We start from the raw sequence: 24,656 nt of genomic DNA on the forward strand, positions 1-24,656 counted from the left end.
CTAAGAAGACTAAAATAATAGAAAATATGCGTGATATTGATGAGGAAATGAAGCATTTGGAGAAATGAAATGAATCAAATAATACTGTTATTTTTTTGAAGATATGTTGTTAATATAGGTACCCAATTTTATATACATACATCCATCTTCTTTCGGGAAATCTGAGTGTAACTTTTTTCTTTCATATGTGACGAAACTTTAGTCACATGACTAACGTTACAGATACAAGTTTCAGAGAAGATGTTAATTTCTTGCTGCGTGCAGAAATTTCTGTTAGGTAAGTGTTCTGTAACTTAATAATAAAATATGTTACATTTATACTTATATTATTCATTGCTCTAGTTAATTAGGGAAAACTATACTACTTATATCTCATGATTGTCACGTTTTCTTTGTTGTATTTTTCTGTGAGTGTAGGAAAGTCTTATGTGGCTAATTACATATCAGGGAAAATTTTAAAACATGTTTTGGAAAATCGGGAGAAGTCAGGGAATTCTTTCCCTTGAATTTTGTTGCCATCCTGTTCATAAAATTTTCAGTACCGCCATGTCTTAAATCATGATTCGCATAACTTTCTTTTACGAGTGAGCGCAGGTATAGCTCATGACGATTCTTGTGGAACTTGACAAGCTCATACGAGAGTACTGCGTATTCTCAATCAAACCAACCTGTCTCTTTCAACACCAGTACAATTTCAGCAATTAGAACATCGAGTTACTGCCAAAATGAATGTAGTTTTCTTTTTGGAGTGTGATATTTGGTTTTACTTTGTGTTTACGGTTTTCAGCGTCCAGTTCAGCATTAAGGCTATGTGAAACATACAGCTTAACGTGGGATACGAGCCACTTGAGCTTCTACCGAGCTTTGATTTTGCCGTATTATCAGTCAACATTTAATTTCTTCGTGGATATAGAAATTGGTCCGATATCGATACATTTCGGCTCCATTAATACCTTCGAATTGAATAACTACTCACCGGGTATGTTTGAACTAATCTATTGAAGGATGTACTTATTCAATTTGCTTCAGGACGTGCATTTTCAGAAGCATAACACAGGCATTTTCAGAAGCTATCAGCTCCTTTTTAACAACATCGTGTAGTAGCACAAACATACACTCGTGTCTAATGAAACAACGATGCTGCTATGAAAATTTCACTTTCATTTGAGCAATTCTTGTATATAATTCGATTTAATTTCAATCCAAATATTAAACTTGACTTTTGTAAGTAGAGAAAAATGAAAAATTCTGTCATACTTTCTTATGATCGATGTATACTTAAAACATCAAGGAAATGTTTTTTTAATCATATCACTTAAAAGGTGATTTGCGAAATTTAACGCACATTCACATGGATAGAAATTTTACACAGAACTCATTTAACCATTGATGAAGTATCATCTATCGAATTTTCAAGATATAAAAAATACATCTTAATGTGTATACATGACCCCCACCATATTTCGCTCAGGTAATATAATATAGAATATTTGTACTGTGTACCTTATAAAACTTTTAGTAAGTCTACAACTTTTTCTACAATTTGTAGCAAAAGTTGTTGATCTTAAAACCAGATATCTTGCTTCATCTTTACGCTATTAATCAGCCTCATTGAGTCAGAGCGTGATAATGCAACTATTTAGAGATTCTAATGAAGACGTGAGTGAAAGTGTAATTGAAAACGTCTTAATAGTGTTTGAGTTATTGACAGCGAAACATTAATCCGCACATCGAGTAGAGTTTTCTTGTATTAGGAGATGAAGTTTTAGTTAAAAGTTTGACAACTGTATCATCATACAAACAATACTCTGTGGATCGAAATAACTCTGAACATGAGTATATACCATCATTTGGGATAGAATTTTATGATCTCAAAATTTTGGAAATTCTATCTTAAGTAGGGAGAGAGAATGGGATATTTTTAACCGGTGGACATAAAGGCTTTAAATTTAATACATAGGGTCTTCTTGATAAACAACACACTAATATGTAATTCGCTTCCTTGAAACAGTATGAGGAATATAGATGGAGAGCACAAGGACAACAAACCATTTCGCATATTGCACCGGGTGGTCAGCTTTGTCATATGATATGGTGTCTCTCCATCCACTAATTACATGGAGTCCCACAAGAGATCACCTGTTTAAAAGAAGGATAACAGTTCATTTTGCAATATCTCAATGTATTTAGCAGCATTGATGGGCCTATTTCAAAAACAGATTACTCTGGTCACCTTTATAAATTGCACCTCACACCAGGACAGTTACACCATCGTGTTTCACTGTAGAATGATGGAGTTATGGTGAATCGTAGTCTGTCTGTCGCTTCCATTTCTACTGTCGACGGTTATCCAACAATTAGCCATATCGGTTTTTGTTGGAAAATGTAATATGGTTCCAGAAGTGTTGTGGCTTCTACATGGAGGTGACACAGTGTTTCTGTTACGAAGAGGAGTTAGGAATTAAGTTTCTGGGCTTTCGGCATCTATGTCCATGTTAACCCGTCACTTATGTTAACCCGACATGGTCGTCCCTCCGCAGTCACACTACCCGGAAAACTGGAGAAAGAAGGAAGCGACCTGGGACGACCATGTTAGTACCATCTCGACATTTGCCTGGTGTAAGTGAGATAAGCCTCATTCAGAATTGCTGGCCTGATAAAGTGTCTCCACCTGAAATCAAACCCGAGGCCGCCCGCACGAAAATGAAGAGCGTTGCCACTATGCTACGCGGGGCCACAATTGTGTTCTGTCTCGTTTATGGTTTTACAAGTAGATGTTTACTTTTGGCAACACGTCAGTACATTTCTTCATTATGCAAAAGCAAATACTGCTGGACGGTTCGTGCTGATTTGTCAAGCTCGGCTTCTATGTCGTTCTCAGATTTGGAAGGGTGGATCCTTGTATTCCTAACCACCTTAGTTTTAGGCATAGCGTTGGTCCCTGCCGATTTAAGCTTAGCTCTATGCATGGCTTCTGTCGGCGTGCACCCGTTATCGTGTTATCCTGTTAACAGATAGTTCTTATGCTTCGTTGGTTTTTATCATACTTCCTATGCCGAGTTATGCTACATCGCGTAAATTCCGTCACAATTACATCTGTGCGACTTGCATTGCATACTTGCATCACCTACGTCATACTCATCGGCCGTTTACATTCATTTTGTGTTTCCAAGATATTGTGTTATCCTGCGGGAGCAAATGTCTTTTAACTTACGTCAGGGTAATGTACATTAGGGTGGAGCGAAAAAATCAAAGTCGTCCAATTAAATAGCACTAGGTGTCAAAAGTTGTGTATGGACTAGTATAATATTTGTGATTTTTTTTTTCATAATTTTTGTACTTCATCTTCATTCCTCGCAAGAGCCTTAAATGTTTTCAATTTTTATGAAAATTTGAATTTTTTGAAACTTTTGAAATATTTTTCTAATGTGCCCAATGAAATCGAACTAGGTGACAAGAGATGCATAATGGCTAGATCGACTACACTATTCATGATTTTCAAACTAATTTGCATCTTCATTCCCCGCAAGGGCCTGAAATTTTGCAGTTTTTATGTTAAATTTCGTAATTTCACATAAAATATTATAAAAGTTTTAAAATCCATCAAATCACTTCATAATAACTTAAGAAAGAGCTATGTTTACTACAATAACACCCATGATTTTAAAATAATTTTCATGCTTTATCTTATTACCTGCAGGGACCTTAAAATTTTGGAATTTATACAGTAAATCTCAAAATTTTCAAGAACTGTCATGACACTGACAATTTTCAAGAACTGTCAAATAATATCCTACTAGATGTCAAACGTTCTGCGTGGTGGCTAGTATAATTTCGATGATTTTTAAAATTATTTTTCTTCATCTTCGTTACGTCAAACATGTTTTACACTGCAGTTTCACAGTATAAAAATACATAAGCATAATATAAAGATACATTATGTAAATTTAACAATTTTGAATTGAAATTATTTTTTGATATGCAGCTCTTTGCTGGTTCCCAGAACCACCCAGAACTCACCACGAGGAGGTGACTGCAAGTAGAGTTCCGCCCATCATCCCATCCCATCCACCCTACCTTCGGAAATTATCTCTTTAACTCCTTGGTTTGTATTCAGATTTTATTTCGAATGTGGGCATAATTGACCTATCCAAAAGTCTTGCTCTGATAAATCCATCTCGAGCTAATACACCACACACTTCAGATGAAGCTTCGGTAACGGTTTTAACGCACCTCTCGACTGCTTGGATATGACATGGCAAATGGAAAACAGCCGGAAGGACAGATGAACCTTCTGTTACACATTTCTGTAGATCCTCCTCCGACATATGGCTTGTCAGAGGTGGCTCGATTACTTCCAGTTCCTGCCAGTTGATTAGGTCAATGTAATCCTGAGCACTAAAGTGTAGTGCTGGAATACTGGATTTGCGTACAGGAGGTGTTTGGTTTGAGCTTCTTGACCTTGCTTCAAGAGTTCTACGCATAGCTAGTTCTCGAATATGCTTTCGATCATCGGCGAGCATAGATACCACTAAATTCTCCGGATGCGGGAAGAAACCATTGCGCTGAATTGTCCTCTCTACAATGAGCTTCAGCTCATTGCTTAAGTGCCGTGAAAAGGCTATAGTACGATGTAAGTTCACAGGAGCATCCTTGATAGTAGGGTTACATTTAATGTAAAACCACATCGGAGCATACACTTTCATGATGAATGTAACCAGCTCCTTCAAGTTCGAAAATAGGTCAGTAGTGCTAATGTACACTCTAAGCACTCTGTTGGCAGTAGTGATCCATCTTGCATGGGATAATTTTCCTGGACTTCTTGATGCAAGACTAGGTGAGCACTCACCAGCAGAAATTACTTTGCAAATATTCCACATATATTTTTGGTCTGTACTAAGATTTCTGACGTCCTTTTCTTCCATAGCTGGGGAATTTCCTTCAGTCAGCTTGAAAATTAACGATTAGTGAATCCTCACAATTGCTTAAACTTTTTCCTATAGTTCCTGAGAATTTTTGAGAACCCACTGTGGCGCCATCTAAATGCTCTAGAATATGCCGTAGCGGCAGTTCATTAGAATGCAGCTGACAGATCGCCCACTGCAGAGATCTTCCAAGTTCCTTCTCCAGTAAAGAAATAACACCGCCAACGTTACCAGTATTCACAGCGGTACCGTCACACCCAATTGCAAGAAGTTCTGACGTGTCAATGTTTTTGTCAGTCAAAAAGTCGCGGATAGCATTCTTAATACTCTGTTCTGTACCAGATATTGGTGAAACATGCCCCAGGTACACGCCACCAGGTCCCTAAATCATCGACACGTGTTCTTCTACTTTACATCTGCGATGAAAATTGCCTCCTTCCGTCTTCTCCATAACCAATGTTTTATCTTTTCGGCCATCGAAATAAAGACCTTGAATTGTAATTTGTTCTTTGAACACTTGCTTCTGAATATTTTGTCTCAATTTTGTCCGTTCCCTTCTAACTTTACTTCGATCTACGATAATGGGTAAATCGTCTGAAGTCTTGTTTTTGGTGCTTAAATCGTGCAGTAATGCAGACGCAAGGGCTGCAGCAGGTCTGTCGGCTACTCCATATCTGTCACATGTTCTAGCAAATGTTGTAAGATTGACTCTTGTCTGGGACGTCAATGATATCGACGTCAGTGGGTCACATGCACCAATTATTTTTGCTGAAGAAATGTCTTCGTCAGGACCTTCCTCCACAACTGCATCATCTTCTAATGAAACATTTTCTTCAGAAGTTTCTAACAATTCAGTACTGGTATCGACTTTGTATTGTTGAAGTTTTACAGTTCGTGCTTCTAACAAACCGAGATCACTGGTCTTCCTTGCATATCTTCTCTGGAGTTGCTGGGTAGTTCGAAGATCAACAGAACCAATGGCCGTTAGCCTTGCTGACTCTGGTCTGTTATGAAAGGACGTTCTTTTACAGGAATTTTCCGTGATTTCTCACAACGACAGAGTTCATAATCATTGCATTTGCACGCAGCAATGTCAAAGAGCAACTTCGCTTCATCTTTAAAGGCTTGAACTTTATTTTTAAAGCTGTCTGTCTCCTTACGTCGGGCGTAAGACTTCGAAAGTTTCAGGAGTTTCTCGTGCTCTCTCTTTATCAAAGTAATTATCCTGACACGATGAAGAACAGGAATTGAAGCTTTACTCCAAATGCTTTCAAGCTTAGCAGCAATTTCTTCGTAAATAGCCCCAACTTTGGCCTTATATTGTCCTGTATTCTCTTTTTCTCGTCTAATCCAGTTGTAATATCGCAGTACGTCTTCTCTTCTTGGCAGAACAGTGCCGCTGAGATCTTTTGGACTACCAGTAATAGGACAATTAGCTCGTTTTCTAGTTTGAGCCATTCTTATTCTCTTAGAAGAAATAAATAAACACTTCACGAGTTCTAAATACAAAAGAAATCAATATCTCCTAGGTTTATATCTCACACAAGATTGGAACTTATCCTACTGTACACAAACACATACACTGCACACACACAATATACATTGAACACAATACTGTACTTCGTAACACACGAGTTTGGTATCTCAATGCAACTACATGGTATATTCTTTGTCGCAACACGCACTCACAAGTTTGATATCTCAGTCCAACTATGTGATATATTCTTGTTAACATTTGTACTAAAGAACAATCAACGGTCACCCGGTCAGGAATTGCGTTTTAACAGGCGCTAAATTTCACTTTTACTGACGCGCTCTTCAAATATAATATAAATGAAAACGGAAGCAGTGGTTGCGTGAATTGAGCTTAGTTGACAAAGATCGAAGGAACAAATAGTTTCCATTTTATGAACATGCCTTAATTTTATTAACAGATGTAAATAGCATAAATATTTAACTATTACTAACAGCATTAGATATTAAAATCAAATGTTATTCTATAGAAAAATCTATCTTTCGATACTGCCATCCCTAGACATTATTTAAAAAAGATATAAATTTACCTTTAAAATTGCAAAATTTTAAGGCCCTTGCGGGGAATGAAGATGAAGTACAAAAATTATGAAGAAAATCACATATGTTATACTGGTCAATACACAACTTTTGACACCTAGTGTTGTTTCGTTGGACAACTTTTCATAATCGACCCCCCCCCCCCCATTTCTATCCACTCTACTGTACATGTATCTGCTCTCCTCTTCACTACTCTATACAGCAAACGAATGAACCCATGCGTCTGTCCAATAGGATTTTAAAATTCTTATCATTATGTATCATCTTTTCTGGCTATTACGAAGTAAGAGATAAATTACACACGTGTTTTTTACTTAAAAAAAAAAAATCTCGAGTTTAATTCCCAAAACCGTCATATTAACTGATTTACTTTCTACTAGAAAACCTATTATTATAATCACATTATAAGTAGATTAAGTAGTAAATTTATATTTATTCTCAGTCTTTAAATTTGCATGATGGCATACGCTCCTAATATTATGTACTTTGATTTCAACAGTAGTTGTATAACCTCAAAAACTGGAAATGAAGATCCCTTGTACGCGTTCCTTACATATCCTAGAGACCTGTCTATGATATTTTAATTTGATCTGACTTCTCTATTCCGTATTTGAAATAATTGCAATCTTTTTTCAGATCTATTATAGAAAATCACTCTGGTAACTACTTGACTGACGTACAGCTGTGTATTTATTTCGAGCTTATAAATATTATTATTCTCACTGAGTTTATTGATATTAATCCAAAATTAGGAAACAGAAATTATGGTATAATAGATAGTCAAATTGTGTTTCTAGATTTTAACACGTTAGTAGGAGCAGAAAAAAAAATCAAAGTAAATGCTGTAATAAGTTTTGGACAAAAGATGAATAGTGAATTAATTGCTTATGAGCAGAAATAAATGTTCAGCGGAGTCTTTAAGACGAATAATTCGAGTATATAATTTCATGAATTATATCGTCCATTCTTCTATGTAATTGAACGCAGTTTTTTCAGGTATACACTTGCTTATTTCTTGTATATATAATCTTTTGATTGATACAAGGAGAAACTGTTTCGTTCTCTTTCAGCACAACTGGGTCAAATATTTCAAAGGAGATAAGCTCATCAGATTCTGGAGAATGTTCACGATCGAAGACTTCAGTATTATCGGTTGGAACTGCATCGGGGGAAAGTGATAAAACACAGAAAGAAGAGTCAGAAGTCCCAAGCCAAAATGTTGTAATCAAATATAATGTGAAAAATGCTGCTGATGGTAACATTAAAAGTGCATATGCGAAATTTAACATGGGCGCATTGTGCGAAGTGCCAGATGTGGCTGGATTTCTTCAGACAATGGGTGGACGATCAATTACATACTATGAATGCGAAATATGTAAAAAGAATTTCCCTGGTAGATCATCTCTCAATGTTCACATGAGGGTACATAGTGGAGAAAGACCATTTGTGTGCAGTTGGTGTAACAAAGCTTTTTCGCAAAGAGGAAATCTATATACACATACGAAGATCCATAAAGGAGTCAAGCCATTTCAGTGCCCTTGTTGTGAGAAATCTTTTGCACATAAGCATGTTCTACAAAGGCATATTAAGACGATGCATGAAACGTAATAAAGTTAGAAACAAGCGTACTTCCAGAAAAGATTAATGCATAAAGGTACATATACATATTAAAATCTTTTTCTTTATGGTCATTATAATTTCGGATAATTGAGAAATAAAAACTGTATATTTAATAGAACTTTTCATGTTGAATACGAGTGGAATTTTTCTACCGGATTTATTTTATTCGTTAATTTTATTGTACTGATCCATACTTTTACCATATTCTTCGCGACAGGTTATATAACAGTTCGTTCGTTGTCCGTCTTCTGTTTCCAAACTACTTTTGGAAATGCAACACGAAGGAGTAAAGGTAGCAACTCCAACTGTGGCAGACAGATAGCTTAAGGTATAAGGTAAAATGATTACATTTACCACCCTGTGCGACATGTAATAGCAGTGCGAGATTCCAGCAAAAACTCCAGAGGTCAGTAACGCGCATGTCCACTTTGGGCTTCCAAAATGACACTAACACAGCAAGGCATAGAGAGGGTGAGAAATTGGATGTCCCCCTGGGGTATGGCAAGCCATGTATCAGTAACACGATACCAAGGCTCATAAGCTGTGGCTACCTCGGAAATACAAGCGTTGTGCAATCATGGACCATTTAACTGTCGAGAGATCAGGAAGTATAGAGTGTTGCATTCCACATGCGGTCGCACGTTATCTTGTTGGAAAGAGGCTCAATGCAAGACTAGTAGTAAAGACTTTTCAGACTGTTTCAGTGCTTGATTAATGTACCGTTGACTGGTCAAAGATTCGTCAATGCATATGAAACACGAGCCTGCATGCGATCGAATGGTGCCGGACCGTATGTTGTGGAGAATACAGCTGTTTTCCAGATTGTTGCCACGGTACCGCCAGACACGAGTGCGGTGATCAGAATGCTGAAGTCAGAAACAGAATTCGTCTAAGAAGTGGATTTTATGCCATTTACCACGTTAGTGGCACCATTGGACCCCTATAGCCAATGATGTGGATTCAAAGGTAGCCATTGCAATGGGCTTCGTACAAGCACACTCCGCCTAACCAGATGACGTCGAACTTTCTATGAGGACATTAGTCTCTGCACAGCAACCCCGAGTTCGTGCATCAGTGCTCAGGTTGGGGTTGTCGGATATACCATATCCAATTGCACAATAAATTTGTTTTCTCGGCCCGTAGTATGACGCGTCCGTTGGAAACCTGATACCGTTGCTTTTTTACTGGAGACACCGATCCATATTTGCATAATTGGCTGCTGCAGTTCGTCCAATACGAGCACCAGTATCGCGGAAGAATAATCCACAATTGCGGTGTTTCACAATTTGTTCGCAATAAAGACGGAAATTTGGAATTACTGCTACATTCGGCCGTCCAGACACTTACGTCACACTAAGACTCGTCTATTACTGAACTTTGCTTTTCGGTTTTGCTTCGGTTGTTCCCAAAGCTTGTAGCCGGTGCACGTAACGGAGCTTGCATGTTAGTCATTTCACTGTTCCGTCGTCTACATACTCTACAAATATGATGTCAATCCGATTACTCCTTCTTGATGTTGTGCTGCTACTGCCCAGCAATATAATTACGAGGAATACGACTAAGATGGAAGAAACAATGTTCACACAAAACTATGCCTCGCGTAGGGTAACTAGGTAGGAATCCTGTGAGAAAAAGATGTTTAGATAGTCCAAGTAAAGATGGAAGGATACGATAAAGATGGATCTTAGTGAGATGACCAACAGCTTCCCCGAATAGCTTGGCATGGAATGGGATCGAAATAGTAGACTTCGATTCCATACAACTGGATAGGTAAATGACAAATTACATGGGAATTGTTACCAGACAAGAGATTAATAAGTCATGCAGTAATTGCATTATAGGATCTTCCGTTGCGTATGCACCGAGTGAAGTTACATTTCGTTTTGTCTAGTTTTGTGATTGGTTGGAACCATAAAGTCGTTTTTGTGCACCACATTATATGAGTTTGTCCGAACCATGTTTTTTTCCACAGGGAATGGAACCCGAGACCAGGAACTTAGGAACCACGAATAATAGCTAATCAGATACTCTAGTGTTCCTTTTATCTACTGATTTACAACTCGTGTAAATATTTTGCCGAAGATATTTAATAATCCAGCTTCTTTAGTATATCCGAGAATTAAAGATCAGAAACATGTAAAGCTTGAACTTCGATGTTGGATTTTACATTGTTAAACAATCCTATAAACTACCTTTTGCCCGTTAAGTGATTATGAAGAACTGAGTCCCTGTATATCTCTTGGTTCATCTGTGTGCAATGTTGGACAGAGTGAGCAAGAACTTCGGGTTTACGGCCTTGGTAATTCCGTTACATCAGTTTTAATGCGGTTTTAATTCACCTATAGAAATAATTTGGTGTAAATATAAAAGTAAAAGTATTAAACTGAATAGAACCCATATTGGAGATGTAGAATTCTGCGTCGCGTTGAAAAATTAGCATGGTTTATACTCATGCGTATTATGTTCCTGAAAACACATTTCTTGAACTACTCGTTTTCGTAACAATCTCAGTGCTGTCAGTGATGTACACAGGGAGCTCTTCTGATAATGTATCCCCGTCATGGGAAAGAACTGCTAAACACATGTCCTTTTGTATTGGACATTTATGAGGGTTGATGTAGAAGCGAAACTGAGAAGGATCAAGAACTCTCGCCCAGTAGCTACTAAAGTTAACAAATACACATTTCTTTCGTATTTAAGGTGGCTGTTACACATACAGATAAGTCAGTAATTGATTTCATTTTGAGTTTAGCGACCCTTTCAGCAGCCAGGCTATATAAGATGTGCACCTGTAGCTTAACATGGGATCCGAACTACGTGTGCTCTCCCGGGCCCGCTTATCTACGAGTGAGCTCGGATAAGTGAATACGAAGAACCAGTTATATAAGAAGGAGAATCAAATGAATATGTTGGAAATACTATAAAATTTAGTAACACTAGTCGTCTATCGTTGCTATAGTGAACGATAGTTGACAGTATGACGCAGAAAACTATCACGTTGAAGACAGCAGCTTCTCTTATAACATTTACTAAAGAGAGGGTACGTTTTGTTGTTTGTTTTATGAATAGTAAAACTAGTGAAATCTGTTGAAATTCATCGTTGGAAATTGAAAAGCATTACAGCCAAGTATGGGTAGTTTCAAGTGATATTATTCGTATTTCAGTAGCAGATCCTTCCCGATTAGGGTAGGGACACAGATTAAGGACAACAGAACCCATTTAGTAGTAACTGAAATCATCAATGAAGACAATTTCCGCGAATGGCTATGGTCGTCGATAATAATTATAGATCTCACTTGTTTCTAAACAAACTCCATGACTCAAGAAATCCGAAGATTGATCGCCGAAGAAAAGTGAGCTAAGGACAAGGGCGCCGATTTTTCTGTAACTTTGGGGGGGTCCTATTCATAAAACAATACATATAAAAATACGTATTCATAAAAATACAGGGAGCCCCACATAAACTTTGGGGGGCCGCTCCCCCAGGATCGGCGCCCTTGGCTAAGGATCTATTTTGTGTCAACCCAAAGCAGTCAAATGAGGGCTGTGACTACGTATCTCTCTAAGATGCTGCATGAAACTACCTTTGATCTGCTTATTGTCTTACGGAAGGATTCTTTTTCTCAAAAGACGTCCTAAAATTCTTGAAGCGTACCGGTATTCCATATGTGATCGTCTTGTTCTCCGCATCTTAGATCAGACGACTTCATTTAATTATTCGCAGTATATTGGATGTAACACATACACCGTTCGCACGTTTGCTCGTCTTCTTTCGCTCCAAATATTTTTCTCAATGCTTTGTTTTGGAAAAACCTCACCCTTGATTGGACCCTGTGAGTTAATGTCGAACTTTCAAATTCATAAATTAGGATGGAGAAAATTCTGCTCTACAATTTAAGAAAACAAGTGGCGGAACACTTATATCTGTCAGAGTATGTTGTAAGAGAGGACGCTGCTTTATACTGTTCAAACTACGAGTACCACTGTTAACGTATGAGTAATCTAGCTATTTGTGTCATTATCACACTTTTAACTATTTTTTGTCCTCCTCGTATTTATATTAATTATGAAAAGTTCTATTAGAAGAAAGTACTTTCTCTCGTGTAACGAAAAAATTCTCTAACATAGTGTCTAAAAATAAAATTAACATCATTTGTTTATTAATACAGAATACTTTTATGTATAAATATATAATATCTTAATTCCGTTTCCATAGCTGCATACACTATTTATACAAAACTATTTTACAATAAATAAAATAGTTTGCCATAAATAGTATATTGAGCTTTGCAAGTTCCATCAAGTGGAATAAAGTATTGTGCAATTTTATTTATTTTTTAAAGTATATTCGTTATAAGGTGTAGAAAAGAAGTTCGTATTGGTTCCAGTGTAATTGCTGAAAAAGTTGTCGCAGAACCATGGTTGCTTTGCAAAAGTATGGACTTGCGTGTTTTCTTGTCCTTTTATTTTATTTTATATACGAAATAGGTACTGAAGATTACGGTAGAAGCTTTAAAGTAAATAATCACATATTATGTGCCAATTGTATAATATAAATTGTTTTAACCACCTTAAACAAGCAAGTTCAGTATATTTTCCTGAAATATTGACGAAATACTTGTGCACTTTGACCAATGCTTTTAAGTTAGTATTCGAACTGAATATGAGGAAAGTGCAAACACAATTATAGTTTTCATAAAATGTGTGACATGCTCTTAATTTTATTTCCTTTAAGTACTATTAGTTACGTAATTTATATAGTTTTTAATATCATAGGCTTAGCTGTCACGAAGAGAGATTATTACAAATCGTAAGAATGCGTGCTGTCTGTGATTGTAGCTTCAGTAAATATAGATTTGAAGAAACCATATTATCATTACTTCTTTATCTCAGTCTTACAATTATCTTCCAATCTTACAATTACCTCCCAAAATGGAAATTAGGATATTTTTAGTACGAGAAACTATAGTTGTCAGTAGTATTCATTCTACGTAGTGTGCACCGTGCCTTGGATTTACGGTCTTAATCTTTCGTGTGTTCTCATAGCATGTGACAGGAGGTAGGCGTTACGTTGTATCATTAATTTTATATAATTAAGTACATTTAAGAACAGTATAATTGTACAGAAAAAAATGAAAAAAATAATGATTTTTTTATAAAAATTTTTTTTAGTATGTATTAACAGTCTACCTAGGTATATTTCTGTGCTTTAAACAGTGTTGTGTGATGCACTTCAATTGGAAAAAGCCAATTCTTGACTTTATTGAAGAAATATTACTCCTAAAAATGCTATTCATTAATATGTTAGAGCAAACTTTCCATTAAATACGGAATTTCCATTCTTTTTTTCTTTTTCTTTGTTTTCATTCCTTCTTTCTTTCTTTCTTTTTTAAGTTTGTTCTCTAAATTCACTCTTTTCGTAACACTTTCAGAGTAAGATATGACGAATAAGCTCTAAGATAAACTTAGTATCTGATAGAATATGAACTTTCGTCTTATTTTTTCATTAAATGAAATTTCGTGTTAATGTCTCATAGTGAAATTATAAACTTTATTTGTTATATTTATAAACTTATAGAATATTTACATTTTATATTTTTATATAAAAATATAGAATATGAATATTCTATAACGTGAATGGTAAAAAGAAACAGTGATAGATGCAAAAAAAAAAAAAAAAAAAGTGAAATTATGAAATAGGAGAAAATGGAATTTACCTTCTTGGTGTTTTTTTCTGATACATAACCCATAACTATATATTGTTTTAGACCAAGATAAAACACAGTGACGACCTCATTGAAGATATTATTCCTGTAATGTATGTGCAACCTGAGGATTGTTTGATTGGATGATTTGTACTATAAGCAGAGAAGGAAAAAAACATACGAGTGATGTGGCCATTTCTAGTAGAAGGTCGTAGCTAGACAAATATGGCAACGTTGCACCAAAGGGCTCCAGAAGACACTTGTCATTTGTTTACTTACAGGAATTCGGGGACGTTGCCCTATTTCTGTGGAAACTAAGTAAATTAGCAGTTATGATACGTGACAGTATATCTTAATTTTTGGGTAGTGTTGAGTGCAACAGTAGTTACGCATCATTAAAATTAGTTACGCATCATTAAAATCAGAAGTCAGTTTCAATTTTCTGAAGCACTTACCTATGAAATCAATAAACTTGGACCATACATACCTCCGAGACAACTGGGAAGCAGATGGTAGGTCAGCTGTGTAAATAGAACTTGTTCGTATTTTTGACTTGATAACAAGAAAGAGAGAAAGAAAAAGAGAAGCGTGATAAGCAATGGGAATTTATTCTAGTGAAATTTATTTTCAATTAAGATGTAGTACCAAAAGTACTTCTCATTCGTCTTATAAATAAACTAGCAGCGTTCACCCCGCTTCGCTGCGGTCACCCCGGAACGCAATAAACTTTGTTACTTAGATAATTTTTACTTTTTCGCTTTCAAATTGCAGTAAATGTTAACATTATAGCGCCTGTCATTTATGTTAACCCGCCGAGTCACATGGTCATGCGGGTTGCATATAAATACGTTTATTTTTACCTATGATGAACTAATAACAAAGGATTTGTACGTATGGACACTTGAATGGTCAATTATCTCAAGACACTGGTAATTAAAAATTAAAGTGATATGATAAAAACCATCTAGGGTCCAAATCATAATAACCCCCCAAAAATGAAAGAAATTGGTTCAGCCGTATTAGCGTGATGAGTTCACAAAGGATTTGTGCGTTCTCTTTTATATATATAGATTAAAAAAAAAAAAAAAAAAAACGAAAGTATTGTAAAAGTTGAAATTCTCTTCTTCTGCCAACTCCGGAATCGAGTTTTCAGAATTCGTGCAGGTGAAAACAAACGCGAACTAAAAAATTAATCTATCGTTCCTTAAAGTAACAAAAATAAATTGTTCATTTTAGTTAATAAAAATATACAATTTTTTCTTCTCATATTTCTATTGTGTATACTGCAACCTTCGACGGAGCACACAATAAAAATGAGTTAAGAAATTTTAGGGACTACAATGGTCACTCTATAAAAGGAAAAGTTTCAAATAGTTATGATATACGAGGGTTGTTCAACAAAGACAGACAAGTTTTTTTTTTAAATAGCTGTTTACTAACTTAGTTCAGTGTTAACATGATCTTTCTCGAGGTACTCTCCATTCATCTCAATGTGCTTATTATAAAGTTTCGTCCAGTTCTCAATCACTATGCTTAAGCCTTCCTTGATAATGTCTTTCAGAATCGCTTCACACCTCTTTAACACCCCATCAATTTGAGAACTACGGTATAATGGAATTTAATTTGATTTTCGGTCGTGGAAGAAGAAAAAGTTGCAACTGAAAAGGCAAGAACATGACTGTAGGGAGGGATGTAGTACGCAACTTACGTCATACTTAGTCAGGTATTCCATCATAATATTTAGCACGTGAGTCCTCGAGTTGTGATTGTGAAGCCTCTATCCATTCTGACTGAATTCTAGTCGTTTCTTGACAATATCCTTCGTCAGATTCTCCAGAACCAATTTGTAATACTGGTCTCTAATTGTGGTATTTGGCGAAACTTCATGTTGATAGATCATTTCCTTACAGACAAAGAAGAAAATTTGTCACCAATACCTTCCCAACTATTGAACATTTTTGGGTATGGTAAATAATGATGATCTCCATACACTATTGTTTCTTACCCTTCGGGTCATAATGATGCAGGGATGTCACTAGTGATAACTGATTCGTTGAATGTATCTCCGTCACCATGAAACAGATGCAATACTTCATCACATTTCTTAGTTCGAACAATCTTTTGGTGTAGAGTCAATAGCTGTGGCAATCATTGGACAAAAACCCGAGTCATATGTAGATAGATGGTCATAGAGAATTATGAAAGTGCTTCCAATTAAAATTGTAGGGTGTACAGGGTGTCTATTGGTCACGAAAGTCACGAAATCAGAAAACAGTCATGAAAGTCAAGAAATTTAGTTTTTGGGTCACGATATTTTGTTATCTGTACTAATATAAGTACAGACTGGAAAATTTTGTTTAATAAAACATCAAAATTCACCACCAAAATTTTCTATAGTCGGCTTTAGACGCTACCAAATCGCTAGCAAGACATACTTCTATCGCATGCATGAAAATTCGGCCTAATTCGTACCAAATTCCCTCTTGAGTATGTTACGATATTTTATGATTTGGTAAAAGAAAAGGTCACGAAAAAGTCACGAAATTTCATTTTGGAATTTTAGTAGACACCCTGGTGTAACTGAGCTCTCGTATTGTTATCCGTCGATCTTCACATACAATCACAAGAGCAGTGTTAATGTCAACGTGTGTAGCTTCATTTGCTGAAGCTCCGCATTTTCAATTATTTTTAGCTTATATCATAAAAGAATAATGCTGTTCAAATTACGAAGTACCATAAAATGTGGTGGCTTCGACCAGAATTTGAACTTTTTCAGGATAGAAACTAAGATTCTCACTTAAACATTAATAAATACGTCAATGCCCTACCATTCAAATGGCCATATTATACAGTTTGTTCCACGAATAACACTAAGACCCACCTCCTAAATAAACCAAGGCAGATAGAAACATGAAACCCTTTGTAACCTTCAAGGCACATAAAAGACAGCATTATGCTGATAAGGATAATCCCCCAAGAGGGTGGCCTAAGGGAGTTACGGGGGATAACTACAAAATTTTAAATAGCAACCCTCACCGTGTGGTACCTCGTTTGAAAGATAATCACAACCTTCCGTAACCCCCTTGAGCGCACCTCATGGGGGGTTTTGCATATCAGCGTAATGTTATCTTTTATGTGCCTTGAAGGTTGCAAAAGGTTTCATGTTTCTATCTGCCTTGGTTTCTTAAGGAGACGGGCCTTAGTGGTATTCGCGGAACGCACTGTATATAGTGCTATCTAAATTTAGGAGTCACGGATGGGGTGATTTCGGCCACATGATTAAATAGTATGAATGGACGAAGTCAGAAATGTGTGGTGTGATTCCCATATACACGTCACTGTTCACTGTCGTCTCAAAGAATATGGGCCCAATAACGCGTGTGACGGAAATGGCACACCAAACACCAATCTTCTCATCATGCAAGGGTACCTGTGGATTCCGTGTGGATTTTCTGTCGACCAATACCGGTTGTTTTGGGAATTTACGTACCCAGACAGGTGGAACCACGCCTCGTCACTCATGATGAGCATTAGTGGATCCAAGAAACCACTGGCAACATTGCTCAACAGCCATGAACAGAAATGCACCCTTGCTCAACAGCCTGACACCCTTCTGCAGGTCAGGCTCCTTCAGTTCTTGCACAACACTTATCCGGTACGGTTTTAACTTCAGTCCCCTTAAAACACGTCTGCAACTTCTCTCACTCGCATGAACCTGTTGACTCAATCTCCTGGTTGACTTTCGAGGACTTCTTGTCATTATCTCCTCCACCTGCATCTTTAATTCAGGTGTGCAGACAGATGGTCGTCTGTTCCTGGGAGCATTTTGAACCGATCCTGTACGCCGCCATTTTTCAATCAATTCCTGAATGGTGCTTTTTGGTGGCACAGAACGTCCTGGAAATTTCTCCCGAAACAAATTCTTTGTTTTCACAAAAGATCCAGTGAGAATGAACCCTTCAACAATGGCAACACGCTCGGGTATCGAATACGGCATTATCGCACACTGACACTCACCCGGCTTAACACAACAAAGCCTTTTTCTCAACTGGTTCTACAAGTTTCACTGGCTGCGGCTGCACGTGACTGCTGCAGGTCACGTAAAGTCGACCCGACCTCGACACGCCATCTCTTGGTAGGAAGGTAGATTATTTAAGTGTTGCCAAAAACACAATATACCAGAATATTACGACGGGCCGGTTTTACGTGCCGCACCCTGTACATACGTTAAACTACTTCTTCACAAAGTTTCTATCATTGTTAGGACACACGAAACCATTTTTTGTATTCCTTCTCAATAGAAGAATGCTGCATGCCCTTGTGCTCAGCAGAAAGATTTTTTTTTTTACATGCATCGTGCGCACAATTCCCGAAATCCGAAGTGTCCTACCAGAATTTTGTAAAAGGATGACCGTGTATACAGAAGTATTGTTTAATTAATTACTCAATAATACACTCGGAGATCAGTAATGCACACAACACATGATACAAGCATTGCAAGAAGTCAACAGCTACATTTTACACTTCTCTACATAGAACTTCGGGCTGAGGTAAGTGCTGCGTTGCCAGCTTGAAAGCCACGGCCTTATACTAGAAGTGGCTATGGTGGTAAAGAACAGAAAAAAATAGTATATTGTAAGTGAAACATTATGTTGTTTGAAAATTCAACAAATAAGCTTATATACTTTATTTGTATATAAATAATGCAGGAAAAATAATGGAGAACACAAAAGTTTATTAAAAAAGAAAGAAAGCTCTGATTTGTATGTGATCGCTAAGTCGCGTCCAAATGCAACGAGATATAATCATTTTCAGCATTAGTCATATTGCAACCAATACAGTTTAATGCGCAATCTAATATTCGGTAATGTTCTATTTATGTATACTTTTAACACATTAAATACGCGTTAATTTTAATTCATCTCTTTACAGGTTTTCAATTGCAGTTCGTTTTTAGTAAGGACAATAAATAAGTTAAATTTCGTAGAAGAAGCACGAAAACTTTGCTTTTTACATTAAGAGAAAAATGTTTTTGTAAAATTTATAGCAAATGATCATCCATATCAAGCAATATGCTCCGCCTATTCTGTTTTAAGCAATATACTCTGCCTATTCTGTTTTATAAAATTAATGTTAATAATATCTTAGATTGTGCAGCTTGCAAGATGTGGAAGTATTTTTTATTGAATTTGCTGCCAAGGATTTGTCATTCCTTAGTATGTTAAACGGCATTCCCTTATTCATCCTGGAGAGAAACCACTTAGCTGTTCTTTTTGTAAGAAACATATTTATTGTAAAAATGATCTTCAAAAATATACACGAATTTATTTAGATATGAAACCGTATAATTATTTCATATGTATGAAAGGCTATAGCTGTATGTATAATTTTATGGTGTGATCAACTGAAATCTGTTTGCAGACAATATTTCCGAATATACTAATTGTATTTAACTACCCTCCATATACAATGTAAAAGCATCTATGATGAGTGTGGCACAGCGTTTGTACGTGTCGAGATATTTGTTCCTACCAATTGATCAGACATATATTTTTGACCAATCCATGAATGTCGTCCGTGTAAAATTTGGAAAGTAGACATTCTAACGATTGACGGGTGGCGACCTTCACGTTATGTTGAATTACTCCGCTATTCATCAAATACTCATGCGTCTATTCGGACGAATAGCTTCAGACATATTTCTTCAGGGCAATAACATGGGCTTGACGAGGATGGAAATAATCACTTAATCCTGCAAGTCCTTCCTGAAACATTCTTGATCAAGTGGACTGTTGTTTTCTATACGCATGCCTTGCCGTACTCATCATTCACCAAGTTGACATTCTTCAGCAGTGAGAAACTATGACAGCGCGTTGATCTTGTTTCGACGAGTTGTGGATGTGGAAGCCATCTTCCAATGATTATTCATGTGGAGACAAAAATTATATTACCATTATGTGCCATAATATACCACTATAACTACATTATTCCTTTCATTACACCATGTTATAGTTATGGTTTCCGAACAGGCTTCAGTTGACCAACCCTGCTAATTGTAATTTATGGTCACACACAAACTTAGATATACTACAGTATTATCCAGTTTTTCATGAAAGGAGAATTACGTATAATCATGTTAGATATCGTACCTAATGCTTATTTGATGTAGAGATAAAAGACTTTTATGTCGTAGTAATTTATATTGTTTTGTTCAAAGCAGTTGATAGTAGAATTGTATCATTTGTTCATTTATTGTCCACTATGACTAGGACTGATATACGCTTCTTATTTTAGAGTAACCGTTTTTTGTGTCTGTTGTATTTTTTTTTTTTTTTTTTTTTTTTGTTTTTTTAAAGAACTTAATAAACAGTATTGAAAAAGCTTCATTTTGCATTCTTAAGTACTGCGTATATGATACATAAATTGAAGCTATATGTATTCAGCTGTCTATAATAAATAAATTCTGTGAAACAAGTTTTATAATTGCATTTGAAAATTTTCATGACCCACAATGTATAAAATACCTGCAGAACAACTTAAAAACCCATATTTTTTAAGCGGGAATCAAACTAGTGTTACAACAGTTAAGTATTTTATTAATTCGTGAAAATGTTTATGTGAGGTTAACTGTAGAGAACTTGAGAGAACTTGTCAGAATTCAATTATTCTGCACATCATAAAATAATTTATCCAGAAAAAAAGCCTATTACGATTATATTTATTTATTTCATAAAATAATACATTAATGTATGCATTTTAACGCATTAACTTATACAAAAGAGAACATATTGTTGCCTGTGGTGCGTCGTGGAGTTATTGAGCTATTTTACTGCCATATTGCATAAATCTCACTCTTTGCTTTTTCAGGAAGGCTTTTCTCTAGATTATTTCTTGAACTGCTACATTTCCATATTGTTTCTCTTGTATATGGAAAAAATATAAAAGAGTAGTATAATACTTTTTTTTTTTTCAAGTTATAACATTAATTCATTAACCTTGCAGATTACAGTTCCCTTAGTCCTCTCAGTCCAAAATTTTGTTTGGTAAGTGGCGCTGATCTTATTTCTACAAGTGGACTTTCTCGATAGATTTTTCTTTGCAAAAATTGTGAAATCGTTTAAATTTTATTGGAAATTCTGAAAGTACCCTATATATTTGATAATCACACTTTACTAGTTTTATGCGACAAAAGCTTTCATCAAGCTTCTAAAACAAAAGAATGACCTTTTCCGCTTACTGACTAACCTCCTAAAGTTTCTTCACTTTGAACCTACGTTATCTGGACGTCAATATGTCGCTCAACCTGACTTTCTTTCACATTTTTTTTTTCTTTATGTTGTTCTCTTTACCTCTAGCTGTTTGATGAAGCATCAGCGAAGATGTTTATATCGTATTTTATATATATAATAGTGTGGTAGTATTTTAAATTAATTTCTAATAAATAATGTACAGCGCCTGGAAGAAGTTGTCTTTTTATCGTGAGTTATAACCTACAGAAAATTGTAAGCATGTAGCAATGAACCATAACGCTATACCATCATCACCAAGTAAACAACATTATCACTTTGTAGTATATCGTATCAGGTTGTCTAGAAAAGAATCGAGCCTTTGGAGGTTAAAATTGAACATTTATTTATTCTTATTTAGAAAGAACATTATGAAGCTACATGTGTACCATTTTATTCGATGACCTTCTGGCATTTTTCCGGCAACACTGTAATCCCATCGCTGTACAACTTCTGTAGTTTCTGGTTTTTTTTTTTTTAAAAAAAAGCAACACGTGGTTTTCATAGGAGTCTTTTGAAACTAACCTAACACCATTCAGATAAATTTGGAGAGATTAAAACAAATGATAGTCTGATGATGGCGCCAGGTCAGGGTTATACAATGGATACATTAAAACCTCACAGTAAAGTTCTCTGAATTTCTGATGGGACGTTAAAGATGTATACGGCTTGGCGTTGTCGCCGTGGTATGAGACATCCTTTTTCTGACCAGTTCCAGCTGTTTCTTTTGAATTGCTAGATGCACTCGCGCTAATTCTTGACAGTCGAGGCTATCGTTCTGTTCGGTGGCAGCAACTTGTGATTGCACGATGTCTTTCCAATTCCACCGTATGCATAGCACAACTTTTTTGGCCGTCAGTGGGTGCTTGACCACACACTGTGGCGCTTTTCCCCGCTACAACCAGGTCTTTTTCGCACATTGTTGTCATAAGTTATCCATCTTCATTGCTTGTGATCAACCGCTTCAGAAACTGCTCAGTCGAGTAAATGTTTTTAAGTTAGATCATTTGGTACCTAAATAACGACCTTTTCTTTGCAGCTAACTGTCTCCAAATTGTTGAACACTATTTGGTAATGAATGTTTAGTTCTTGACGATGTCATGGCTACATACTAGTTTGTTCTATTTTTGCCAGAATATCACCCACTTTAGCTGTGGTTAAAAACTGACTGACCGAAATCGACTGAACAAATCTTTTGATGCTTTTAATAATGTATCTTACCCATACACAACACAAATTTCTTCAGAGACCGTATTTGCGCATTTAAAGAAATAAAATTTTAAAGTGTAGAACAATTTTCCGAAAAGTTCACACATCTTCACTGCACAGTATCTTACGTCTGATTATAAGGTAGAAATTCCAACATATTTTTCACATCCGATAGCTTCAACTGTCAGCTCTTAATGTCATTAGGCCCGACCCTCTGTCTCATATACCCTGAGATTTGAGACATTAATTATATATCGTGCGCCAGTCTCAATACGTCAGGACGACTTGATATGTTAAGAGTGTTGTCCATCATTCATGTACTACATTGATCACATCCAAACAAGTCTTACTGCACAAATCGACAAAAATGTCCCGGCTGGAGCTTATGTGGGTTGGATTCCACATTCAGCTGTGGGTTCACGTCTCATATAAGGAACCCTAAACTCAAATCTAAATCTAAAATCAATAGAAATGTCAGAGAATTGTTTGTCTTTTCTCATTTAGTCCACCAATGTTATGGAGTATGTTCTCAAATATACGATCTTGAGGAAAGCACCACAAAAAGAAAAAGAACACATTTAGTTCCGGAAGTCGGGGCAGCTACTCGAACGGCCTTTACCGTCCTATCCATCTCTCTGTGAAATGCAATGTGTAACAATTATTCTTTGACACACAACGCTTACTGTGGTGGCGCATAATTTTGCTGGGAGTTAAATTTATAACATCTTGTTCAACTATGGGCCACAGTTATATTTGTAAGACATTAGGTATAGTCTAGTTCCAGGCCATAAGACCCATAGGAATTTCGAGGTGGACTAAGTTTTTCTTCAGATTCAAGTAAGACATATCTAAGTGATAAAGAAAATCTTGGGTAGAAATCTGGCATCCTGGACATAAGTTGGCAGATTTGAAATTCAGTATTTTGCCCATGCGAAAATACGTTATTTTTCTGAAGCGGGAATATCTCATCATGTAATGAAAGTAGGAACTTCGTTCGTGTGCCAAATTACAGAGAATGGATACTATAAGTTAGATAATTTGGTAAAGCCCTTATATGGTTCCCCATTTTTAAATATGACAATTTTTTCAACATATCAGTTTTCTTCTTACATTTTTTATAATATCGTGGAAAATAACTATAAAGCTATAACAAATACCAAAAACAAGCACGAAATAAATTTGATAGGGCATAATCAGAGTTTTCCAACGGTACCAATGTATTTTCTCTGCCTTTAAATTTGACTGCTTAGTGAAGTTTCAGTAGCTCAATATGTTATGTTTGAGATAATGTGTAAAATAACAAAGATTATTAAAATTGTAATAATATTAACAGTAAAATCATAAATATTATATTAATCAATAAATTGATATTAAAAGTAATAAACTAATAAAAATGTTGATGATGATAGAAATTCTAAAAACGATTTTTATGTCGTATGCATGAAACTTTGCACCGTAGGTACTATGTACTATATAGATATCCAATGGTGTAACAATCTACAATAATTAAAACTTTATGAAAAGTATTTGGTTTTGGATTTCTTATAATCCTGTGTGGTGAAATATTTTGGGGAAAGGAGGAGGGCTTTTTGAGGATAAGTAGTTAAAGAATGTGATGAAGTTTAGTTATCTATTGCATTATGCATTGATTATATTACCGTTCATAAACGTTCCTGGTTATTACAAATCATTTTGCAGTTATAGAAGATCGTATATCAAAGTTTTTAGGCATTTGCATCATTTTGTAGAATAGGTCTTGCAAGTACACGTAAGAAGCTCATTAGTGCTTTATTCGGTGTGAGCAATGAGTCTTCAGCATTGAATGTCCATCCAAATGT

The 24,656-nt window shown here is 36.0% G+C and overlaps 1 protein-coding gene across 6 annotated transcripts in view; it reads left to right on the top strand.

Annotated features, from left to right (window-relative positions):
* LOC145680694 (uncharacterized) overlaps positions 1-24,656 on the top strand; it is a 357,368-nt gene that overhangs the window by 125,118 nt on the left and 207,594 nt on the right. Inside the window, exon 4 of one of the 6 annotated variants that reach the window (XM_081751603.1) lies at positions 8,069-8,652. The exons of the other annotated variants lie outside the window; for them this stretch is intronic. Coding sequence (XP_081607729.1) covers positions 8,069-8,606 — 538 coding nt within the window. The 3' untranslated portion in view covers positions 8,607-8,652. Of the gene's footprint in view, positions 1-8,068; positions 8,653-24,656 lie in introns of those variants that run through there. 6 annotated transcript variants of the gene reach the window in all.

This window comes from Thermobia domestica, chromosome 3 (genome assembly GCF_964235325.1).
Source record: "Thermobia domestica chromosome 3, izTheDome1.hap1.1, whole genome shotgun sequence".
Taxonomy (NCBI): Eukaryota; Metazoa; Arthropoda; class Insecta; order Zygentoma; family Lepismatidae; genus Thermobia; species Thermobia domestica.